The 20,734-nt window shown below is 47.6% G+C and overlaps 2 protein-coding genes across 4 annotated transcripts in view; both read left to right on the plus strand.

Annotated features, from left to right (window-relative positions):
- Eef1akmt4-ece2 (Eef1akmt4-Ece2 readthrough) overlaps positions 1-16,100 on the plus strand; it is a 34,315-nt gene extending 18,215 nt beyond the window's left edge. Inside the window, exons 3-20 of one of the 2 annotated variants that reach the window (NM_177941.1) lie at positions 537-623; positions 966-1,095; positions 1,282-1,497; positions 2,717-2,841; positions 2,933-3,079; positions 3,235-3,300; positions 7,846-8,034; positions 8,845-8,987; positions 9,357-9,471; positions 10,800-10,910; positions 12,460-12,558; positions 12,658-12,735; positions 13,531-13,634; positions 13,808-13,918; positions 14,038-14,105; positions 14,253-14,443; positions 14,526-14,621; positions 15,245-16,100. In NM_177941.1, coding sequence (NP_808810.1) covers positions 537-623; positions 966-1,095; positions 1,282-1,497; positions 2,717-2,841; positions 2,933-3,079; positions 3,235-3,300; positions 7,846-8,034; positions 8,845-8,987; positions 9,357-9,471; positions 10,800-10,910; positions 12,460-12,558; positions 12,658-12,735; positions 13,531-13,634; positions 13,808-13,918; positions 14,038-14,105; positions 14,253-14,443; positions 14,526-14,621; positions 15,245-15,421 — 2,253 coding nt within the window. In that variant the 3' untranslated portion in view covers positions 15,422-16,100. The remainder of the gene's footprint in view (positions 1-536; positions 624-965; positions 1,096-1,281; positions 1,498-2,716; positions 2,842-2,932; positions 3,080-3,234; positions 3,301-7,845; positions 8,035-8,844; positions 8,988-9,356; positions 9,472-10,799; positions 10,911-12,459; positions 12,559-12,657; positions 12,736-13,530; positions 13,635-13,807; positions 13,919-14,037; positions 14,106-14,252; positions 14,444-14,525; positions 14,622-15,244) is intronic. The other variant, NM_177940.1, reaches the window with a different exon arrangement.
- Positions 36-16,100, plus strand: Ece2 (endothelin converting enzyme 2). Of its 2 annotated transcripts, NM_139293.2 has the most exons (19): positions 36-232; positions 537-623; positions 966-1,095; positions 1,282-1,497; positions 2,717-2,841; positions 2,933-3,079; positions 3,235-3,300; positions 7,846-8,034; positions 8,845-8,987; positions 9,357-9,471; positions 10,800-10,910; positions 12,460-12,558; positions 12,658-12,735; positions 13,531-13,634; positions 13,808-13,918; positions 14,038-14,105; positions 14,253-14,443; positions 14,526-14,621; positions 15,245-16,100. In NM_139293.2, the coding sequence occupies exons 1-19, from the start codon at positions 194-196 to the stop codon at positions 15,419-15,421; spliced, it is 2,292 nt and encodes a 763-aa protein (NP_647454.2). In that variant the 5' UTR covers positions 36-193; the 3' UTR covers positions 15,422-16,100. The 2 variants fall into 2 exon arrangements, with proteins under 2 accessions (NP_647454.2, NP_808811.1); NM_177942.1 differs by lacking the exon at positions 537-623.
- Positions 16,101-20,734: the final 4,634 nt, after the last annotated feature.

A 20,734-nucleotide genomic window follows, 5' to 3' on the forward strand; every position in this document is an offset into this window, starting at 1 on the left:
GCTCCCACCCCCGGGCGCGCCGCTGGGTCGGGGAGACCTGAGAAAGCCGGGCCGCCGCGGCCAAGCCAGGGGCTGCAGCAGTGACTGTGATGGAGGGCAGCGGCGGGGTTCAGCGGGTGGCCTGGGCCGTAGTTCCTGGGCGGGTCAACCTCGCCCAGCCCTAAGGCGCGGCCCGGCCTTGCTCCACTCCACCATGAACGTCGCGCTGCACGAGTTGGGTGGCGGAGGCAGTGTGAGTGATGGCCCTGGACTCCAGGGGAGAGGACCCGGGTGGAGAGGGCACAAAGTGTGGAGGGGCGGGTGTGAGTGAACTGGCAGCGTCTGGCTGGGACCCCGGCTTGCCTCGGTGATGGCGCTTCTTCTGCGGGTTGGAGAGGGATGGTGTCAGAGGGGACCCTAGTCTGAGAGTCTGACACCCGGGGAAGGTCCCTCTGTGCATGAAAGGAGGAAGCCGGTCCAGCGAGGGACACCCGAGCAGGGCCTTGGGCAGAAGGCCTAGCTGCCCAACCTCAGTTGGTGCTCCGAACTGTTTGCAGATGGTGGAGTACAAACGTGCTAAGCTTCGGGATGAAGAATCACCAGAGATTACAGTTGAAGGCAGGGCCACCCGGGACTCACTGGAGGTGGGCAAAGGGGTTCCCCTTTTCTCATCAGGCCTCACCTTTGGCATGATGCCTGCCTGCAGTAACCATGTGGCTGTTCTAGTGGGTCGCTTGTCCTGGTTTCCACTCCATCTCTGGCCTCTGCGCCAGGACTGTAGTGAGGCATTTCAAAGCCATGACGTTGCACAAAACAGGCTCCACCTGCCTCTTTGCTTTTGGGCCCGAAGTTAACCCCCACTCGCTATTTGCTCCATCACTCTGGAAACTGGCTGTACCTTCTTCATATCTTTATTTTCTGGGAGGACTTCTGCGATATTGGGTCCTTGCGATGCAACTCAATTGCGCCTGTCCTGTGTTCCCCAGGTGGGATTCCAGAAGAGGACAAGACAACTGTTTGGTTCACACACACAGTTGGAGCTGGTCTTGGCAGGCCTCATTCTAGTGTTGGCTGCCCTTCTTTTGGGCTGCCTCGTGGCTCTGTGGGTCCACAGAGGTAGGTGGGTTCACACCTGTTGGCAGCCCTCACAGCTAAGGGGGGCCAAAACCTGAAAGTCCTCTCAATATTTTTCTTTTTGGGGCTAGCCTTTCCAACTTCCTGCTGTCATCGGCTTCTCAAAAGGTTTTGCTTCTTCCACCCCGATTGATAGTCTCCTGCCTTCTGCCATGTCTCTTGCCACAGACCCAGCCCATAGCACCTGCGTCACAGAAGCCTGCATTCGAGTAGCTGGAAAAATCCTGGAGTCTCTAGACCGTGGGGTGAGCCCCTGTCAGGACTTTTACCAGTTCTCCTGTGGAGGCTGGATTCGAAGAAACCCTCTACCCAATGGACGTTCTCGCTGGAACACCTTCAACAGCCTCTGGGACCAGAACCAGGCCATACTGAAGCACCTACTTGGTGAGTGAAGACTGTCAATCGAAAGCTTCCTGTCTGACACATGGTCCAGCACTTAGTAGGTACTCAATAAATATTCACAAGTTCAGAATTAGGTGGGTCATTCTGTGAAGCTCTTGAGGGAGGGTATGCAGAGAGCAGGAAAGCTTAGTAACTGGAGGTGGGCTAGATGGGGCAGAATAACAGGGGCTCCTTTGAGGGTATCCACAGACAGGAGGGAAAGCCACAATTTGCTCTTTCCGTCTCCCTGAGTGGTGTGCACCTTTAACCCCAGCACAGGAGGTAGAGACAGATGGATCGCTATGAATTCTAAGCCAGCCTAGTCTATAGAGTGAGTTTTATGACCAGGCTACACAGTGAGGCCCTGTTTCAAAATCCCCAAACTCAGCCAGGAGGCAGAAATAGGTCAATCTCTATGAGTTTGAGGCTAGCCTGGTTTAAATAGTAAGTTCCAGGCCAACCCCAGGCTATACAGTGAGACTTCTTCTGAAAGGGGTTGGGAGAAGAACCTGGGGGTTTTTTTTGGTTTTGGTTTTGTTTTTGTTTTTATTTTTGTTTTTGTTTTTCGAGACAGGGTTTCTTTATATAGCCCTGGCTGTCCTGGAACTCACTTTGTAGACCAGGCTGGCCTCAAACTCAGAAATCAGCCTGCCTCTGCCTCCCAAGTGCTGGGATTAAAGGCATGTGCTACCATCACCCGGCTCGCCTGGTTTGTTAATGTATGTTGATAATTCCAACTATGCAGGAGACTGAGGCAGGAGGTTGGAAAGTCAAAGCAAGCATGGCCAACTTATTTTTTTTTAAAGATTTATTTATTATTATACATAAGTTCACTGTAGCTAACTTCAGATACACCAGAAGAGGGCGTCAAATCTCATTATGGGTGGTTGTGAGCCACCATGTGGTTGCTGGGATTTGAACTCAGGACCTTTGGAAGAGCAGTCAGTGGCCTTACCCACTGAGCCATCTCACCAGCCCAATGGCCAACTTACTAAGACCCTATTTTTGAGTTTACCAAAAGGAGAAGAGAACCGGGGATATGGCTCAGTGGGATAGCACTTGTTTATCACGTGAAAGGTTCTAAATTCAATCTCCAGTCCCACAAAGGAGTCCCACACATATATAAGTGGGCCAGGAGAGGAGCGAAGGCCAGACAGAAGCTGCCCCACAGCAGTTAATCTAACTGCGCCCCGGATCCTATCCTGTGTTCTACCCATTGCAGAGAACACCACTTTCAATTCCAGCAGTGAAGCTGAGAGGAAGACTCGGAGTTTCTACCTGTCCTGCCTACAGTCGGAGCGCATTGAGAAGCTAGGAGCCAAGCCACTTAGAGACCTCATTGACAAGGCAGGGGCACTGGGTGGGCTGTGGACAAGAGAAGGAGGAGGGACAATTGATTATCCCTGCACTGGAGATTCCACTTATGATCTCCTCTCAGATCGGTGGTTGGAACATAACGGGGCCTTGGGACGAGGACAGCTTCATGGATGTGCTCAAGGCAGTCGCAGGGACCTACAGAGCCACCCCCTTCTTCACCGTCTACGTCAGTGCTGATTCTAAGAGTTCTAACAGCAATATCATCCAGGTGCCTAGCTGGGAAAAGGGAAGGGACTCGTGGAAACCTTGTCAAGCCAAGATTCCCCTCTCCTACGACAGGCAGGCTGAACAGCCCCCAGCCCCATGCACAAGACTCCGGTTCAAAGTGGGAGGGAGACTAACCTGTATGCCTTGCTCTTGCAGGTGGACCAGTCTGGGCTTTTTCTGCCCTCTCGAGATTACTACCTAAATAGAACTGCCAATGAGAAAGTAAGGCACTTCCTAGTACCCATCCCATCCCCACAGAGCTGCCTAATCCCTATCTATATACTTGACTTTTTGCTTAGGGTCAGAATGAGGAAGGTGAGCCCATTGTGCTGGCTAGCAAGGCAACTATCTTTTCTTCTTCATCCTCCTCTTCCTCCTCCTCCCTTTCCCCCTTATTCTTCCCCCTTCCTTTCTTCCTATTACTCCAACAGTTGTTTGTTTGTTTGTTTGTTTGTTTGTTTGTTTTTTGTGGTGCAGAGAATCAAACCCAGTGCCTTCATACATGCAAGGCAAGCAGCTCTACTCTACTATTGAGCTACATCCCCAGCCCTGGAAAGACTCTCATGGGTACCTACCGTATGCCAGATATGGTAGAAAAAAATCTGAGCTATGAGTTTCAGAGTCATTGTCACAAGAAGTCTGTGGACCTAGGTATCTGAGAACAAGTTTCGAAAGGTGTCTGGGACTCAGTGAGATGCAGGCATCTAGGGGTTTCCTTAGGAGATCACGTTTGAGTTGGGCTCTATAAAAGCAAAGATGTGGGCCAGCACTGTGGCTCAGCAGGTTAAAAAGGCACTCGCTGTCAAGCCTGATGACCTGTATTCAACCCATAAGGTACCCGTGATGGGACAAGAAAACTGTCTCCTCCAAGATTCCTTTGACCTTTGCACTCATGCAAATGCGCGCGCGCGTGCGTGCGTGTGTGTGTGTGTGTGTGTGTGTGTGTGTGTGTGTGCGCACACACACACACACACACACAAATAAATAAACATAATATTATTACTACTACTAATATTATTAATAATAATATTACAACAGAGATCAACAGAGCTCATCCTCTGTAGAGACAGGTTAAACAAGTGTTGAAAAGGAAAAAAGCTTGGTGTGTTTGGGCCATGAGAAAGGAAGGGTCTAGGGAGCAAAAGAGGGCATTCTGCACAGAGTTGAGCAAAAAGCTGAAGCTGGGAAGGCTAGAACACGCTCAGAATGTAACAAGAAGGGTGCTTTGGCAAGATGTGCTCCTGAGCACTTACGTGGAAGACTAGAAGGTGGTCAGTGACTGGCAATGGAGAAGATTTTGAAAGCTTCAAAGCTTTATTCTGCAGCCCCTAATGAGTTACCCCCCAGCTTCCAGAACAGGGATGGAGAGAGGCCTTGGGAAGCCAGTTTCTCTGAAGGTAAGGAAAAGATACAGGGAAGGAACCTGCAGACAAGAAACTCTGCAGTGCCTGGACTCTGAGACCTAAGGGCCCAGGCAAGGGAGTGGCGGGGGTGAGTGCTAAGAAGTTGAGGTTACAAGATAAAACAAGCTGAATCATAGCTTGCTAGTTACTGGATGTAAGAAGAGGAAAGAGGTGATTGATGCTATAAGGCTGAGTTGTGGTGAAACGAAGTGGGCCTTAGGGGTGCTATGTGTAGAAGAACCAACCTGGAAAACTTGGGGACCAGGAAGCAGTGTGATGTCACAGGACAAGGAGTGACTTTAAGACCAGGCCTGTATTTCATGTTTAGCAATCCTGTTCATTGTAATTGATGGGTGTTGCTGAGGCTGGTTCCTCGTCTGTTTTTTACAGAGGCCGAGGTTGGAGGGGTGGGGTACAAGCCTATGCTCCTGCATGGGATAGATAGCCAGTGTGGGCGAGTCTCTGGGTTTAGACGAGTGAGTTTGAGGAAAGTGGGCACAGTCTGTATGAGAGGTCAGAAGGCAGCTACGGAGGGTGGAGAGTGCTGGAGAAGAGCCAGAAGCTCAAGGGCACTTCTCCTTAAAATGTAGATGAAGGTGTAGGAGAGGGGTGGGAGACTGGAAAAGGAGATGCTTGGGTGGTAAGGGAAAGAGCATCTTGCCGAGTAGACCAACTCGAGAGCCCTGGCTGTTCCTTCCTAAGCATTTCCTGAACTTCTTAGCCAGACCTTCCTCCGACATGCGTGAACACTGCTGCTGTTCTCTCAGGGGTGGAGAGAATATGAAGCGTTGTGATTTTACTCTGGTCACGGGTTGTTCCGACAGTCACAGAGGAGAAACGTGAGGTTCCCAATGAGAGTCCTAGTGGAAGGAGCTGAATGAGGGTGAGGGTAGGCTAAAACTGAGGAAGAGGGGCCCACGGAGGCAGCACCTCAGACAGGCTCTGAGGAAGGAAGGTGAACGGCCTGTTGACAGACTGAAAAAGAGAGGAAATGAAATAGGAAAAGGTGGCCCAGTCCTTCAGGATAGGTATGTAGGTCTAACTTAGAATTTAGAATTTTTTTTTTTTTTTTTTTGAGACAGGGTCTTACTGTGTATCCCAGGCTGGTGTTAACTCTTTTTTTTTTTTTTTTAAAAGAATTATTTATTTATTATATATATGTGAGTATACCAGAAGAGGGCATCAGATCCCATTACAGATGGTTGTGAGCCACCAGGTGGTTGCTGAGAATCAAACTCAGGACCTCTGGTTTTTTTTTTGTTTGTTTGTTTTTTGTTTTTTAAGACAGGGTTTCTCTGTGTAGCCTTGGCTGTCATGGAACTCACTCTGTAGACCAGGCTGGCCTTGAACTCAGAGATCCGCCTGGCTCTGCCTCCCAAGTGCTGGGATTAAAGGCGTGTGCCACCAAGCCCGGGAAAATGTGAGATTATTACACAGGGCTGAGGACATAGCTCAGTCCGTAGAGTGCTTGCCTAGCTGTGAGCAGCTGGGAATCAAACCTGGGTCCTCTGGAAGAGCAGTCAGTGCTCTTAACCACTGAGCCATCTTTCTAGCCCCTGTTCTTAACTCTTGGAGTTTAGTAGCTTTATTACTCCAATCTCATGAGTGCTAAGACTATATACACACACGTTACATTACCATAACTGGCAAGTTTAGGCTTTATCCCAAAAGAAGGGAATGGGCTCCTTGGAGAGATGGCCTGGTAGGTGCAGGTGCTAGACAAAGGCCCTATGAGCTGAGTTTGACTCCCAGATCCCTCAGGGTATCATGAGAGAACCAACTCTCAAGAGCTGTCTTCTTACCCCACATGAGTGGCAGGCCATGCTTACACAGAGGCTGTGTGCTTATGTGTATGTGTGTGCACTCAGAAGAATCCAGGGAAGACCCATGTTGCTTTGGGAAAGGCCCTGGGTTTGATTCTCATTGTATCATTGGTTCCCTTAGGCAGGAAGCCTCCCGCTGTAATGCAGGGGACGATGTAGTTTGGTGGCTGAGCTAGGATGAAAACTAGGAAAGCAGAGGGTTCAAGGATGTCTCAGAAGTAAGTCTCAGACTGAGGGTAAGGAAGTAGAGCAAGAAAGGTGTGTGTGTGTCTGAAGTTCTGAGTTAACCGTCTCCCCTTAGGATCTAGGATGGGAAGTGGGTTGCTACTCTTCTAACACTAGCAGTGATAAAGGTGTGTGTGGGGGGGTTGTCTTCAAAAGAGGGGGAAGGGCCACAGAGATGGCTGCTGAACAGAGCTGACCGTCTAACCACATGGTTTCTCCCTTTGTTCAACAAATACTTGAACTGTACTCGAACTCAAGATTCCAGTGGCAAACAAAGCAGAAAACCTTGTCCTGATGGAACCAGACTGGGCTGAGGTGGCCTGAGCCCAGGTGGTGCTCGGGTCCCCACATCCTGACAGAGTCAAACCTTGTGTTCACAAGCTTGCTTCCCCTATGAAACTTGGGGGCAGTATGGATTTTTGTTCCCTTGTTTGTTTCTTCGTTTCTTTGTTTTTGAGACAGGGTTTCTCTGTGTAGCTGTGGCTGTCTTGGAACTCATCCTGTAGACCAGGCTAGCCTCCAATTCACAGAGATCTCCCTGCCTCTGCCTCCCAAGTTCTGGGATTAAAGGGGTGCGCCACCACGACTAATATGGACTTTATGGAGTTGCTGTGATGCTGTGGGAGCAAGATGCATTATATGTAAATCTCCTAGCCATGTATCACAGGAGAAACGTGAGGTTCCCAATTTGAGTTCAAATGAAAGGAGCTGAGTGAGGGTGAGGGTAGGCTAAAACTGAGGAAGAGGGACCCATGGATCATGTGTCATGTGGATACATACTGTTCAGTATGAATATTCTTTTTCTGTGCTCTGCTATCCCTTGGGGGGATGGATAAAAGCACATGTGAGACCTGTTAGGATGAGAAACTTGAAGAAGGGACTTGAAGGGGCAGATTCCCTACAGGATCCACTCAGGTGTTCAAATAAAACCACATGGCCCCTGATGGACTGGAGCAATTAAAAGGGCATTAGGAAACGAGAAAGCAAAGCATTATGGGAGTCCATCCATTGGATAAATATTTGCAGGGGACCAGTTCTGTGCTTGACCTTGATCCAGGCTCTTGGGATTCAGTGGTGAACAGCTGACGTAATTGGAACATCGTCCACTTGGGGGAAATAGACGATAAATGCACAGGTAATTAAGTGAGTCAGGCAGATGGTGGTCAGCAATGGATCAGAAAGTGTACAGTCACCAAGATTTCCATAATCCTGGTGCAGCCTGGTGCCAAAATGATGGGAAGAGGTGAGGGCCAGAGCAGACCTCAGCCTTGGGCAGGACTTGTCGCTCCCTTTGAGGATGACTGGGGCTTTCACAGGTTCTCACTGCCTACCTGGACTACATGGTGGAGCTGGGAGTGCTGCTGGGTGGACAGCCGACCTCCACTCGGGAGCAGATGCAGCAGGTGCTGGAGCTGGAGATACAGCTGGCTAACATCACTGTGCCCCAGGACCAGCGGCGTGATGAGGAGAAGATCTATCACAAGATGAGCATCTCAGAGCTGCAGGTGGGGTAGGCAGGGGACTAGAGACATTAGGGAGAGGGGAGCCCTTGAAAAAGACCATCCTGTGTCCCTATCTTCCTGAAACAACCAGTACTCTCTCCCTGTTTGCTGCTTCTGTGCATTCCCAGGTGTGTGCCACTATCCTGGAAAGAAATGTGGTAAACATTTTAAGCCACCCCTCTCAAGGCCACTGGTTAGTCTTTTTTTCTTGTTGCCCCGGACTACATGAAGAGACTGTCATTAAAATATTTAGCCAGGCATGGTGGTTCACACCTATAACCCTAGCACTTGGGATACTGCTGCAGGAGGATTTCTGTGAGTTCCAGGCCAATCTGGACTACAGTGTAAGAATCTATCTCAAGCAAGCAAGCAAAGGGGAAAAAAACAAATGGACAAGGTAGCTACAAAATAATCACAATGATATGGAAGTATCTCCCAATGCCATCATTGTTAGCCTTCTTGGTGTTGAATTACGGAAAGACTAGAGATAAGGAGATTCTAGAAAGAGGCCAGGTATGTGGGATGTGTTGGAGAAGTGGTGTTTGATCAACTGGCATGAAAATATTTGAATTTCTGTGCCCAAACTGAATATCGCACGTAGTAGCTTTCCTTGTATAATAAGTGGTTAGGCTCCCAGACTGCAGGGCATTCAGGCCTGGAAAAGCATTTATTGCAGAAAGGGGTCCCCAAGCAGCCAGTAACTGTTACTATGGCAATGGGAAAGATGCCCGGGCTGTAGCAAATCAGTGGGGGAAAGAGTCTGTTGGGAGCCCAATGGGAAGACAGGGAAGCCTGAAGATTTTCTGCTTTCAGGCTCTCGCGCCCGCCGTGGACTGGCTGGAGTTCCTTTCTTTCTTGTTATCGCCACTTGAGTTGGGTGATTCTGAGCCTGTGGTGGTGTATGGGACTGAGTATTTACAGCAGGTGTCGGAGCTCATCAACCGTACTGAACCAAGGTGTGACTGGGGAATTGGAGTGGGAAGAAGGTACTGATGGTGGAGGGGACTCAAGGCTCTGGAGATCTCTGGAAGGACCAAGCACAGTGACTTGGCACACAGATTGAGTGATAAGACCCTGGACCTTCTAAACTTCAGATTAAAATGTCTGTGGACCCTTCCTCTGGGCAGAGTGTCAGGGTATCCATTTGTGACCTCTATTCCCTCATCTTGCTCCAAGCTGATTTCTCTTGCATCCCAGAGTAAGAGGTCTCAGGGCCACTTTCCCACGCCTCTCAGAACCTCCATAGCTTGCATGTTCCTGGGAACTGGCTGGGGAGGGGAAAGGGTTCCCCACACGTCTTTCCTTAATCTCTGATATGGAAATAGCATCCTGAACAATTACCTAATTTGGAACCTGGTACAGAAGACGACCTCAAGCCTTGACCAGCGCTTTGAGACTGCACAGGAGAAACTGCTGGAGACCCTCTACGGTACCAAGAAGGTGGGCTATCTGGCTCTGCTTCCTTTATGACTAAATCTAGCTGGTGTACCTGCCCACAGTGTATAGGGACATTTTCCTCATGGTACATGAGCACATGGTATGGGACACAGAGTTTGGTATGGGACACACAGCCCTCATGGTTTCCAATCCTAATTCCTTCATAGTTTGGCCTAGGGCATCTTGGGTATGTGAGCAAGTTCCTCTGGCTCTCCATTTCCTGATCTGTAACACATGAATAACAGCCAAGGTGGGCTTGAGTTAATGTCAGCCTGTGGTGTATACAGCATACAGCTTTGATGAGGAGGATGGAGATGATCAAGTGCTGCTCATTTCAAGAGGCCTGAATAAGCACAGAGCATAAAACTACAAATAAATGCATATATGTTGAGGGTTTTAATTGTTCACAGGGGTGAAAAACCTCCTTTATGTTATAAAACAGAAGTTGGAATATCACACTCAATGTGGGGAACAAAGTGGGGGAGGCCATAGGAAAATGTTCTCAAAGTCTGCCATGTGAAGAATGAGAAAACTGTGGAGAGGAGCCTAAGAAACACACATGCAAATTCACAGAGGCCCAGGGGAGGTCAGTGTGTTTGTAGGGGTTCTGGTGGGAGCTTGAGAGCAGGGTAGCAGAGTTTGCTTAAGATGGGCACGGAACATCTGTGAGGGAACTTGGCAGTTATGGTAAGAAGTTTGACTTTGCCAAGTGATGACATGTTGTAGAAGAGGAAAATGGTGCAAGACTACACAAGAGATGATGAGGTGGAGCTAGTGAAAAGAGCGAGGGACTGAATCAGAAGGAAGGTAATGGAGGAAGCTGGGGTGATCCTGGGGTTTCAGGTAGAGTGAACTGATTGCATAGAAGTCTGAACTGTAGAACTGAGCAAAGAAACATTTAATCTTGGACCAGCAAGATGGCTCAGAACATCCAAGGCGCTTGACACCAAGCCTGATGACCCAAGTTCAAGCCTCAAGTCCCACGTGGCTGCTCCTTTAGGTTGACTTCCAAGTGCCCCCTCCCCAATAAGTATTCATCATCATATCATCATCATCATCATGGAAACTTCTGAAGTCAAGGAGGGCTATTAGGGCAATAACAGGAGTGGGAACAGAGAATGGAGTGGGTAGCTCACCTATCTCTCTATTGAAGCTGTGCTTCTGGGTCCAGTGCAGTTTGAGATATTGCCTTACATATCTCTGGAGTCTGAAGCCGAAATGGCTCCTAAAACCCAAGTCAAGCTGTTGTCCAGCTCTGTGGGACAGGAAGAGAGGCCTTCGGACTAGAGGTCCTTGCTATCTCTGGGACCCCGCTCCTTCTTCCTTTTCAGTCCTGCACTCCGAGGTGGCAGACCTGCATCTCCAATACAGATGATGCCCTTGGCTTTGCTCTGGGTTCACTCTTTGTGAAAGCCACATTTGACCGACAAAGCAAGGAAATCGTGAGTCTTCATGTTTCTAAAACTACCCTTTGATTTGTTTAAAAACCTGCTGGTCATTTATGTGTATGCATAGGAAAATTGGGAAGGGATTTCACTAAGCAGCACATTGGGGGGTGGGACTATGAGGTGTGGGGTTCCTTGCATTTTTCTGTAATTTACAAAGTCTTATACTAGGTTTATGTTACCTATGTAATTATCAAAACTTTCCAGGTGTGGTGGCATGTGTCTTTAGTCCCAGCACTTGGGAGGCAGAGGCAGGCAAATCCCTGTGAGTTCGAGGCCGGCCTGGTCTACAAAGCAAGTCTAGGACAGCCAGGGCTACATAGGGAAACCCTACCTCGAAAAACAAACAAGCAAACAGAAATAAAAGCAAGGGGGCTGGAGAGATGGCTCAGCAGTTAAGAGCACTGACTGCTCTTCCGAAGGTCCTGAGTTCAAATCCCAGCAACCACATGGTGGCTCACAACCATCTGTAATGAGATCTGACTCCCTCTTCTGGTCTAAAGACAGCTACAGTGTACTTACATATAATAATAAATAAATCCTTAAAAAAATAAAAAATAAAAGCAAACCAAACCAAAAATAATACTTAAGAGATAATAATAGGTGATAATAATATTAAATATTAGATATTTATGGGAGACCTGAGATGTCCAATTATGCAGTAAAGGAAAAATAAATAATAGGATGGATTATGATACCACATTTAAGTTGAAGATAAATTAGTTATTTATTTAAAAAAAATTAACAGTCTCACATTTTTTAGATGGTTCAGTTGGCCTGGAATTTACTATGAATTCCAGGCTAGAACTTGCCTCAGCCTTCTGATACCTAGAATTTATTTTTTAGATTAAACAACTATGTCTGGCTTTAATTTTTTGATTAAAAGAGAGACTGGTAATGCCAGTATTGCATCTGGAGCCCTTTAACATGCCTGACAAGTTTGTTACCCCCAAGCAAGAAACCCAACCCTGAGATGAGGTTGGCCTGGTACTTGCTGTTGTAGACCATGTTGGCCTCAAAGTTGTGATGCCCCTTCTTCTGCCCCTGCCTCTCATACCTGGCCTACTGAAACATTTTAAAGCAGAACGAAAGCAGATTGCAAAACTATATACACATTGCATAACACAGTTCCATATTCTGTCTGAATTTCTGGGGTAGGAAAAACACTAGAAATAGTCAGACTGTTAAAAGAAGATAGCTGTGTGATGAGATTATCAGTGATAAGTTTTCCTCAGTTTTCAACTGTACAAAATCTGTTCATTTGTCTCCTATCTAACCAGATAAAGAACAATGTAGATAATGAAAGTATATTAATTCACCCAACTGCCAATTTAAATGTTTACTTAGTTACTTGGAAAAATGCCACCCACAATGACAATAATGTCCCCTGTGGTGGTCCCACCCTCCCTGCTGGGCAGCCTTTCTTCAGGACTCTTCATAATCCATGACATCCTGGATAGACCAGGATGGAACCCAAGGGCCAGTGGAGGGCAAAGAGGCAGTCAGTGCAGGGGAAGCTGACTTGTGACCCTCCCCTCTCCCGCAGGCCGAGGGGATGATCAATGAAATCCGCTCTGCTTTTGAGGAGACCCTGGGAGACTTGGTTTGGATGGATGAGAAGACCCGGCTGGCAGCCAAGGAGAAAGTAAGCCATGGCTGTGTCGGGGGCGCCATCTTGAGGCGGCGACAGCCCATTGAGTTTTGCTGGGATCTAGGAGGGAAATCCTTACCTTGGTCTCTGTAGGCAGATGCCATCTATGATATGATTGGTTTCCCTGATTTCATCCTGGAGCCCAAAGAGCTGGATGATGTTTATGATGGGGTGAGTACCTCTGCTCACATACTAACCTTCAGATCCTGCGGCTCTGGCATTGTACCCGGCCTCAGCAGTAGAAGTTCAGGCACTGAGGACAGAAGGCAGATACAAGTAATTAAGTTGTCTAAGTATAATCTCTGTGCCAGGTATGGGCCAGTTGACAATAAAATATAGCATTAATGAAGGTTGGAATTTGGAGTGCTTCCTGAGTTGACCATGTTCCTACTTCTGTGTAAGATTGGACAGGACATATAACTTGGGCCTCAGTTTCATCTGTAAAATGGGACTTTAGTAATACTCACCTTGCTGGGCTGTAATGGTGCAAGCCCTTAATCCCAGCACTTGGGAAGTAGAGGCAGATGGATCTTCAATTTTATGGCCAACCTGGTCTACAGAGGAAGTTCCAGGGCAGCGAGAATACACAAAAACAAAGCAAACAAATAAAAGGGACTCAGCTTACAGGGTTGTAAGAACAAAAGAATGTAAGTTTAAAAAAAAAAAAAAACGTTGAATGTGGTGGCTCATGATTTTAATCCCAGCACTCAGGAAGCAGAACTCTTAGTTCAAGGTCTTGTCTACATAGTAAGCTCCAGGCTAGCCAGGGATGCAGAGTGAGACTGTCTCAAAACAAAACAAAAGCAACAACAAAACAGCCCTTGAAACTTAAGTACCTTTAAAATACTGTCAATTAGCTGTCGACAGCCATCTTACAGTAGAGGAGACAGAGGCTTGCTTCGAAAGCTCCTGCTGGGATTCTCCAACACGTTCTCACTTGCTTTCTCCCTTCCACTATTCCCATAGTATGAAGTCTCTGAAGATTCTTTTTTCCAAAACATGTTGAATCTGTACAACTTCTCAGCTAAGGTGATGGCTGACCAGCTCCGCAAACCTCCCAGCCGAGACCAGTGAGAATGAGCGGGCAGACGTGGGGCAGCCAGAGAGGTAGACCAGGGCTTTGGGGGATGGAAACGAGGAGTGGTTCAAGGCCCTTGAAGGAGACAGGCAGGGCAGGCCTTGGCTGTCAGGCTGGGAAGCATAAGGAGAGTGAGGCCCGTCAGCCTCGTTCTTCCTCCCTCAGGTGGAGCATGACACCTCAGACCGTGAACGCTTACTACCTTCCAACCAAGAATGAAATCGTCTTCCCTGCTGGCATCTTGCAGGCCCCCTTCTATGCTCACAACCATCCAAAGTGTGTCTGAGGCAGGAGGGTCTGGGTTCTGGGGTCATGTGGGTGAACTGGGAGAAGACCTGGAGGGGAATCAGGAAATGTCCCTGCTGTGACCTTATTCAGCATTCCTCCTCTACCAGGGCCTTGAACTTTGGTGGCATCGGCGTAGTGATGGGCCATGAGTTGACACATGCCTTTGATGACCAAGGTAGGGGCCCATTCTAGAATTCCCAGTGACTACTACAGTGATATGGGGTGTTGGGGGCAAGTCTTAGGGATCCTGGTGTCTTTGGGCTAGGGTTGTTTGGGGTATTTGTTCCCCCGTGGGTGGGTTGCAAAGATGAGTTCTTCTCAGGGCGTGAGTATGACAAAGAAGGGAATCTGCGTCCTTGGTGGCAGAATGAGTCACTGACGGCTTTCCAGAACCATACAGCCTGCATGGAAGAACAGTACAGCCAGTACCAGGTCAATGGAGAGAGGCTCAATGGACTCCAGACCCTGGGGGAAAACATCGCCGATAATGGGGGCCTTAAGGCTGCTTACAATGTGAGTGGCTGGGTCCCCCAGACTGTGTCGAAGGGTCCTTGGGGATGTGGGCTGGTGGACTTGCTACCTGTTATTCACCCAGGCTTACAAAGCATGGCTGAGAAAGCATGGGGAGGAGCAGCCGCTGCCTGCTGTGGGGCTCACCAATCACCAGCTTTTCTTCGTGGGATTTGCTCAGGTATGGCCCCTTGGGAGAACTCCCTCCAAAGGAAGGATGCCTTTAGAAGAAGTTGGGGTCATGCAGGAAAGGTGTTGGGGAAGTGTACTGAGAGAAAGCGTGGTGTCCAGAGCCCATGAAGGTAGACTTGAGGACAGGGGAATTTTCTATAGGATTTTACTTGAAAGAGAAGGACTGCTGGCTTGAGTGGAATGGATGGGGAAAAAAGCATTGATTCCCTCCTGTTACTATGGAGGAATGTGGAGAAAGAAACTATAGCTGGGGAATGCAAAACGGCTTGTTAAGGGTTACCCAGGAATAAAATAGGTAGCAGAGTTAGCACCCAGGCAGGGCCTCTAAGTACTTTACACCACAGAAAGCAGCCTTAAAGGGCTCAGGCTTTTCCCACAGCCTTGCCCATGCTGGGTTACCCACGTGCACTTTAAAGGCTTCAAGGGTCTGAGGAGGCATGTTCCTCTCTCTTGGAGCTGGCTAAGTCTCCTGCAATGGCCCCGACAACTCCTGAACTCACCAGCTGGGCAGTGGTGGTTCCTGACCAAGATGGCTCTGCTGTAGCTGAAGCTATGGCCTAGCTCCGCTCCACACTAGACACCATATGTCCCCATGTCTGTCCTGGCCCGCAGGTGTGGTGCTCGGTCCGCACACCAGAGAGCTCTCACGAGGGGCTGGTGACCGACCCCCACAGCCCTGCCCGTTTCCGAGTGCTGGGCACTCTCTCCAACTCCCGAGACTTCCTTCGGCACTTCGGCTGCCCTGTCGGCTCCCCCATGAACCCAGGGCAGCTATGTGAGGTGTGGTAGACCTGGGTGGGGAAAGAAATGGGCAACTGTGGCCAGGGACTGGGGCTTCCAAGTTAGGAGAGAGTGAAGATCAGCTGGTATGGTTGTCTCTCCACACTGCAAGTGAGATCAATCTAGACCCCACCACCACCACCACATTGTGCCTCTGCTTTAGGGGTGCCTGAGCCTCTAGCAGAGATTCCACCATTCACTGTGACATCCTTTCATGTGTCACCCTGGAGGGAGTCTAGGCAGAAGTGTCAGTTCCCACAGAGATGAGTCTGTCTCTTTTGGACTCCAAGCTTACTCAGTTTAGGGGATCAAGAGGATATGCCTGGGGCATGGCCATCTCTCCCCAGGGTATACTGAGTGCTCTATGAGATGAGTTCAGCTCCCTTCAGCCCACCCTCAGGCTTCCCCCCACCTATGTTCCTTACGCTCCTCCTAGTACTGCTGCTCCCTTCAGGACAGACCAACTGAAGTCATGTGGAAGGCCAAGGGCTCTCTCGGGTGAGAGGAGAAATATGTATGTACAGTGGGTGCTCAAGGTGTGAGTCTTAGGGATAACTGATTGTCCCTGGGCCAAATAGAAAAGCAGATCGAGTAGAGAAAAGGAAAGAGTTTATTTTTGCAGGGAAGAGGGTGGGGAGGGTGTGGTCTTGCCTTTATAGGACCCGTTGCTAATAAATAGATCTATATCAGCCAGCCTGTCTCTTCCTTCAGTTCTCTTTTTCCTTACTCAGCCTCTCATCCCGCCAATATTTGAGCAGCTCCAATATACTAGTAATTCTTTACATACTGACTTACTCGAAGAACTAAGGGAATGAGCTTTGAAGACCAAGGAGACAAAAGTGGAGAGAGAAGCATAGTTGGGTCTGCATGGTCAAAGTAAACGCTTCGCAGCTGGAAGGGTTTGCAGCTGTCCACTGCATCTGTGGCCAGGGTATCACTGAATCTGGGGAGTAAGTGGGTAAGGTCAGCGTGGTTTTGTGTTTTGTTTGTTTGTTTGTTTGTTGTTTTGTTTGTTTTATTGTTGTTTCCACAGGTCCTCACTAAATAGTCCTGGTGGCCTGGAACTCACTATGTAGATCAGGCTAGCTTTGAACTCAAAGATCTACTTATCTCTGCCTCCAAACTTCGGGGTGTGCACCACTACACCCAACTTTTATTGTTCTTTAAATTTACTTTTGATTTGAATGATATACTGGCCACCAGCAATTTGTGTTTCAAGCACTGATGATAAAATGGCTTCTTTCCTTTGATGACTCCAGCTATTTCACTTTTTTAAAAAAAATCTATTTTAATTTTATGTGCATTAGTGTTTTGCCTGCATCTATGTTTGTGTATGGGGTGTCAGATCCCCTGGAACTGGAGTTACAGACAGTTGTGAGTTTCCATGTGGATGCTGAGAATTGAACCTAGGTCCTTTGGTAGAACAGCCAGTGCTCTTAACCACTGAGCTCTCTCTCCAGTCCCCAGCTAACTGACTTTTAACCTCACAAGCTCATCCAGTCACTACAGGCCCAGTGTTCTAACTGTGCTCTGCTCCCATGATGTAGCCCTAGCCACTTTACTGCAGTCAAAGAAATCTGGTTTGAACTGGAGGCTCTGATGATTATAACCAGCACACACACACACACACACACACACACACACACACACACACACACACACCATATCCCTCAGTTTCTTCATCTATAAAATAGGAAGGACAGCAAAACAGTGGAAAGATTCCAGTCACATGGGTGCTCTGGAGGTGGAGTAGGGGTGAGTTTGTCAGGTTTGCAAGGAACAGGTAAGAGCTTGTCATAACTGTTTCTGGTGCCGCTGGTGCCACTGGTCCCTTAGATTTGCCCATAACTTGTGTTTTGCCCCAGTTTTTTCAGTGGACCAGACTGTCCCCACATGGGGCCATGTCATGTTACCTGGAAGTACTAGCAGATTACCAAGGGAAGGCAGTTACAAACAAAGGAAACAAGATGTCTTGATCCACTGAGCCACACTGTCAGGTCTGAACCCGTAAGCTCAAGCACAGGGTAGATTCAGAGTGTATTGGGGAGAGGAGAGCTTTGGTGTCTGGAGAACTGGTTCTAGTGCCAGCTTCTGTCTTCCACTAACTAACGTATGGCACAAGGCAGGGCTCATCCCCTCTTCAGGTCTTAGTTCCTCAGCAGTCTGTAAAATAAGTGGGTTGGGTAAGATGGTTTCTGAGACCATTCAGCTTCAATACTTCGAAAATGAAATTCAATGCAGGTGTAATGATACAGGCCTTTAATCCCATGTATTTGGGAGGCAGAGGCAGGAGGAACATAGGTTAGGGACCAATGTGAATAACATAGTGAGACCTTGTCTTAAAATGATATAAAAGGCTAAGGCTGTAGTTTAATGGTAGACTGACTGCCCGCCTAGCATGAACGAGGTCCTAGGTTCATCCACACCCTGGGGAAAAATGAATTTATGGGCTCTACAAATTCCAGAACTCAAGGAGATACTAATAAATAATGTGTGGAGCCTGGCTGTTGAACAGTGGGTAAGATTTGTAATGTTAGAGTGTACTGACTATGTGAGATGCTTGGCTTTATAAAGTTCTACCTTCCTGATGCCTGATCTCAGGGGCCATCTTTAGACCTGGTTCAGGCCAAGAGTGGCATCACATACCTGTAATCACAGCACTTGGGACGGGGGCAGAAGCTCATGGATCTTCGTGATATCATGGCCAACTTGGCTATATAGTGAGACAAGACCCCTAATTTGGGCCAGTGAACTGGTCCAGTGGTTAACCTGAGTGTGAGCCCCAGAACCCACATAGAGGTGGAAGAAGAGAGCTCACTCCACAAAGATGTCTACTTTGATATGCATTCATTTGAATAATAACAGGGCAAGAGGTGGACGCACAATGATCAAGGTCATCCTCAGCTACAGATGAGAACTTGAGGCCAGTTTGAATATGAGACCCTGTCTCACAGAAAGAAAAGTGCCCACAATGCCACCATCTCTGGGTTGGCTTTTGTTTTGTTTTGTTTTGGTTTTTTTGGTTTTTCGAGACAGGGTTTCGCTGTGTAGCCCTGGCTGTCCTGGAACTCACTCTGTAGACCAGGCTGGCCTCGAACTCAGAAATCTGCCTGCCTCTGCCTCCCGAGTGCTGGGATTAAAGGTGTGCACCACCATGCCCAGCTCACCGTCTCTGTTTTATGAGTGGAGAAAATGGGAAAAGATTCCAGGACCTTCAATATCAGACAAGACAGACTGTACCAAGACATGTTTGGGACTCAGGGGCTCCTAATCACCAACAATCTCCTAAGTCAAATGCAGACATCTGTCTGCCAGTCAGATTCATCACTCTGTGTGGGACCATCACCAGCAACAGGTGTTTTTCTATGCAACACAATTCTAACACCCTCTTCTGGAGTGTCTGAAGACAGCTACAGTGTACTTACATATAATATATAAATTAATTAAAAAAATAAGTAAGGCAAGGTGAACCTCAGGTATATGTCACCTTTACCCTTAACAGCCTTGTGTTATATATTCTGTTGTGTTGAGGCAGAAGAGAAAATGAACAATACTAGGGCATCTATGCTATCCCACTGGGTAATTTATTCTCATCCAAAGTAAAAAAGCCTGCCAAGAAACATGATCTTACCCTTGGTAAAACTCTAGAACTATCAGGCTAAAAGAGAATACTTCATAAAAATAAGCACACTTTTGAGCCGGGCATGGTGGCACATGCCTTTAATCCCAGCACTCGGGAGGCAGAGGCAGGCGGATTTCTGAGTTTGAGGCCAGCCTGGTTTACAAAAGTGAGTTCCAGGACAGCCAGGGCTATACAGAGAAACCCTGTCTCGAAAAACAAAAAACAAAAACAAACAAAACAAAAAAACCCAAAAAAAAGCACACTTTCAAAGGGCCTATCATGGTTCTCCTGACAGTTTTCTAATTTATAGCTCTGGGCTCCAGAGAGAAACCCCAAAGTCTCATTATGTACAAAGATGACCTAAGGACCAATGCAAAGACATTCAGTCATTTCTTATGTATTTGTTAAGGCCTGCCTCAAACCAGGCACTAACTTGGTTCTAGGGGCACGAAGATTAATCAAATACAGTTCCCTGACCATCTGGAGCTTAAAGTACAAGGCGGGAGATACGTGTGTCAATTATAGCAGGAGCTCAGGAAAGACATACATAATCTGAGAGGCAAGAAAGGAAAAGTATCCTAGAAGGTGAGACTGAACTGGAGCTCAGAGGATGCTAGGATTTACCAACTGAAAACTGAAGGGTATTCCTTACAGATGGAATACCAACTTGGAGGATATTCAGAAATGTGAAACGTGTAGGATGATCAAATTATAAATGGTAGGGTCATAATATAATCCCTACCTGGTTATCAGTGAATATATTGTCTGCTGTCATTTCTAAAGTTAACAGTAAAAATCTCCACAAAACACTTGTCTTTTGGGAAAATATCACATACAAAAAATAGCGACTGACCCAATATCATTATGTAGCTTTAATGGCAATCTTAGTTGGCTAGATTTATAGTACTTAGCAGGAATTCCCTCCTGCTGAGCAGGACTCAAGTCCAATTAGGTGGTTGTTGGTTACCCTCAAAATAAAGTGACGTTGTTGCAGCTTTGGGAGTGTTACACTGAGCTGGTCATTCTGATTTATACGATTTACAGCTGGCTAGGACTATTGATTGCTCTTCTCTTTGGCAGCTTACAGAGCGCCTTAAGACATTGTGAGAGCCAGACCTCAGGGAAGAGGCCTCCAGGTCAGTTCCACTCAATTCCTTAGCAACAAAGCCTTACCTTCAAGTTCTGGTAGGCAACCAAGGACAACAGCAATAGCTTATATTGTTTTAGGAGTCTCTCGGACCCTCCTGACCAACAACTCTGAGGAAGGTTTTCTATGCCTGGCCCTGAGATTGTGTTAGTCGTTGGCTCTTGAGGGGAGCATTATCACCCCAAGTGGTGTAAAAAGTTAGACACTATTAAAACTTTCAACAGGGTCTCATTGTGTAGTTCCTGGCTTGCTTAGAACTCACTCTGTAGACCAGGCTAGCCTTGAACACACAGAGATCCACCTGCCTTTGCCTCCTTATTTAATCCCAAATATTGGGATTGAAAGTATGGGCCACGATGCCTGGCTCATTTCTTTCTTTCTGTCTGTCTTTCTTTCTTTTCTTTTTTTTTTTTTTTTGTTTTTTTTTGAGACAGGGTTTTTCTGTGTCCTGGAACTCACTCTGTAGACCAGGCTGGACTCAGAAATCTGCCTGCCTCTGCCTCCCAAGTGCTGGGATTATAGGTGTGCGCCACCACTGCCCAGCTCATTTCAT

This window comes from Mus musculus, chromosome 16 (genome assembly GCF_000001635.26).
Source record: "Mus musculus strain C57BL/6J chromosome 16, GRCm38.p6 C57BL/6J".
Lineage (NCBI taxonomy): Eukaryota > Metazoa > Chordata > Mammalia > Rodentia > Muridae > Mus > Mus musculus.

What these genes read in the sequence shown, in the direction of transcription:
- Ece2 (NM_139293.2), top strand. Translation starts at nt 194, where the DNA reads ATGAACGTCGCGCTGCACGAGTTGGGTGGCGGAGGCAGT. An exon ending in ATCAACCGTACTGAACCAAG is followed by an intron (nt 8,988 to 9,356) that starts GTGTGACTGGGG and finishes ATATGGAAATAG; the next exon opens with CATCCTGAACAATTACCTAA. An exon ending in AAACCTCCCAGCCGAGACCA is followed by an intron (nt 13,635 to 13,807) that starts GTGAGAATGAGC and finishes TTCCTCCCTCAG; the next exon opens with GTGGAGCATGACACCTCAGA.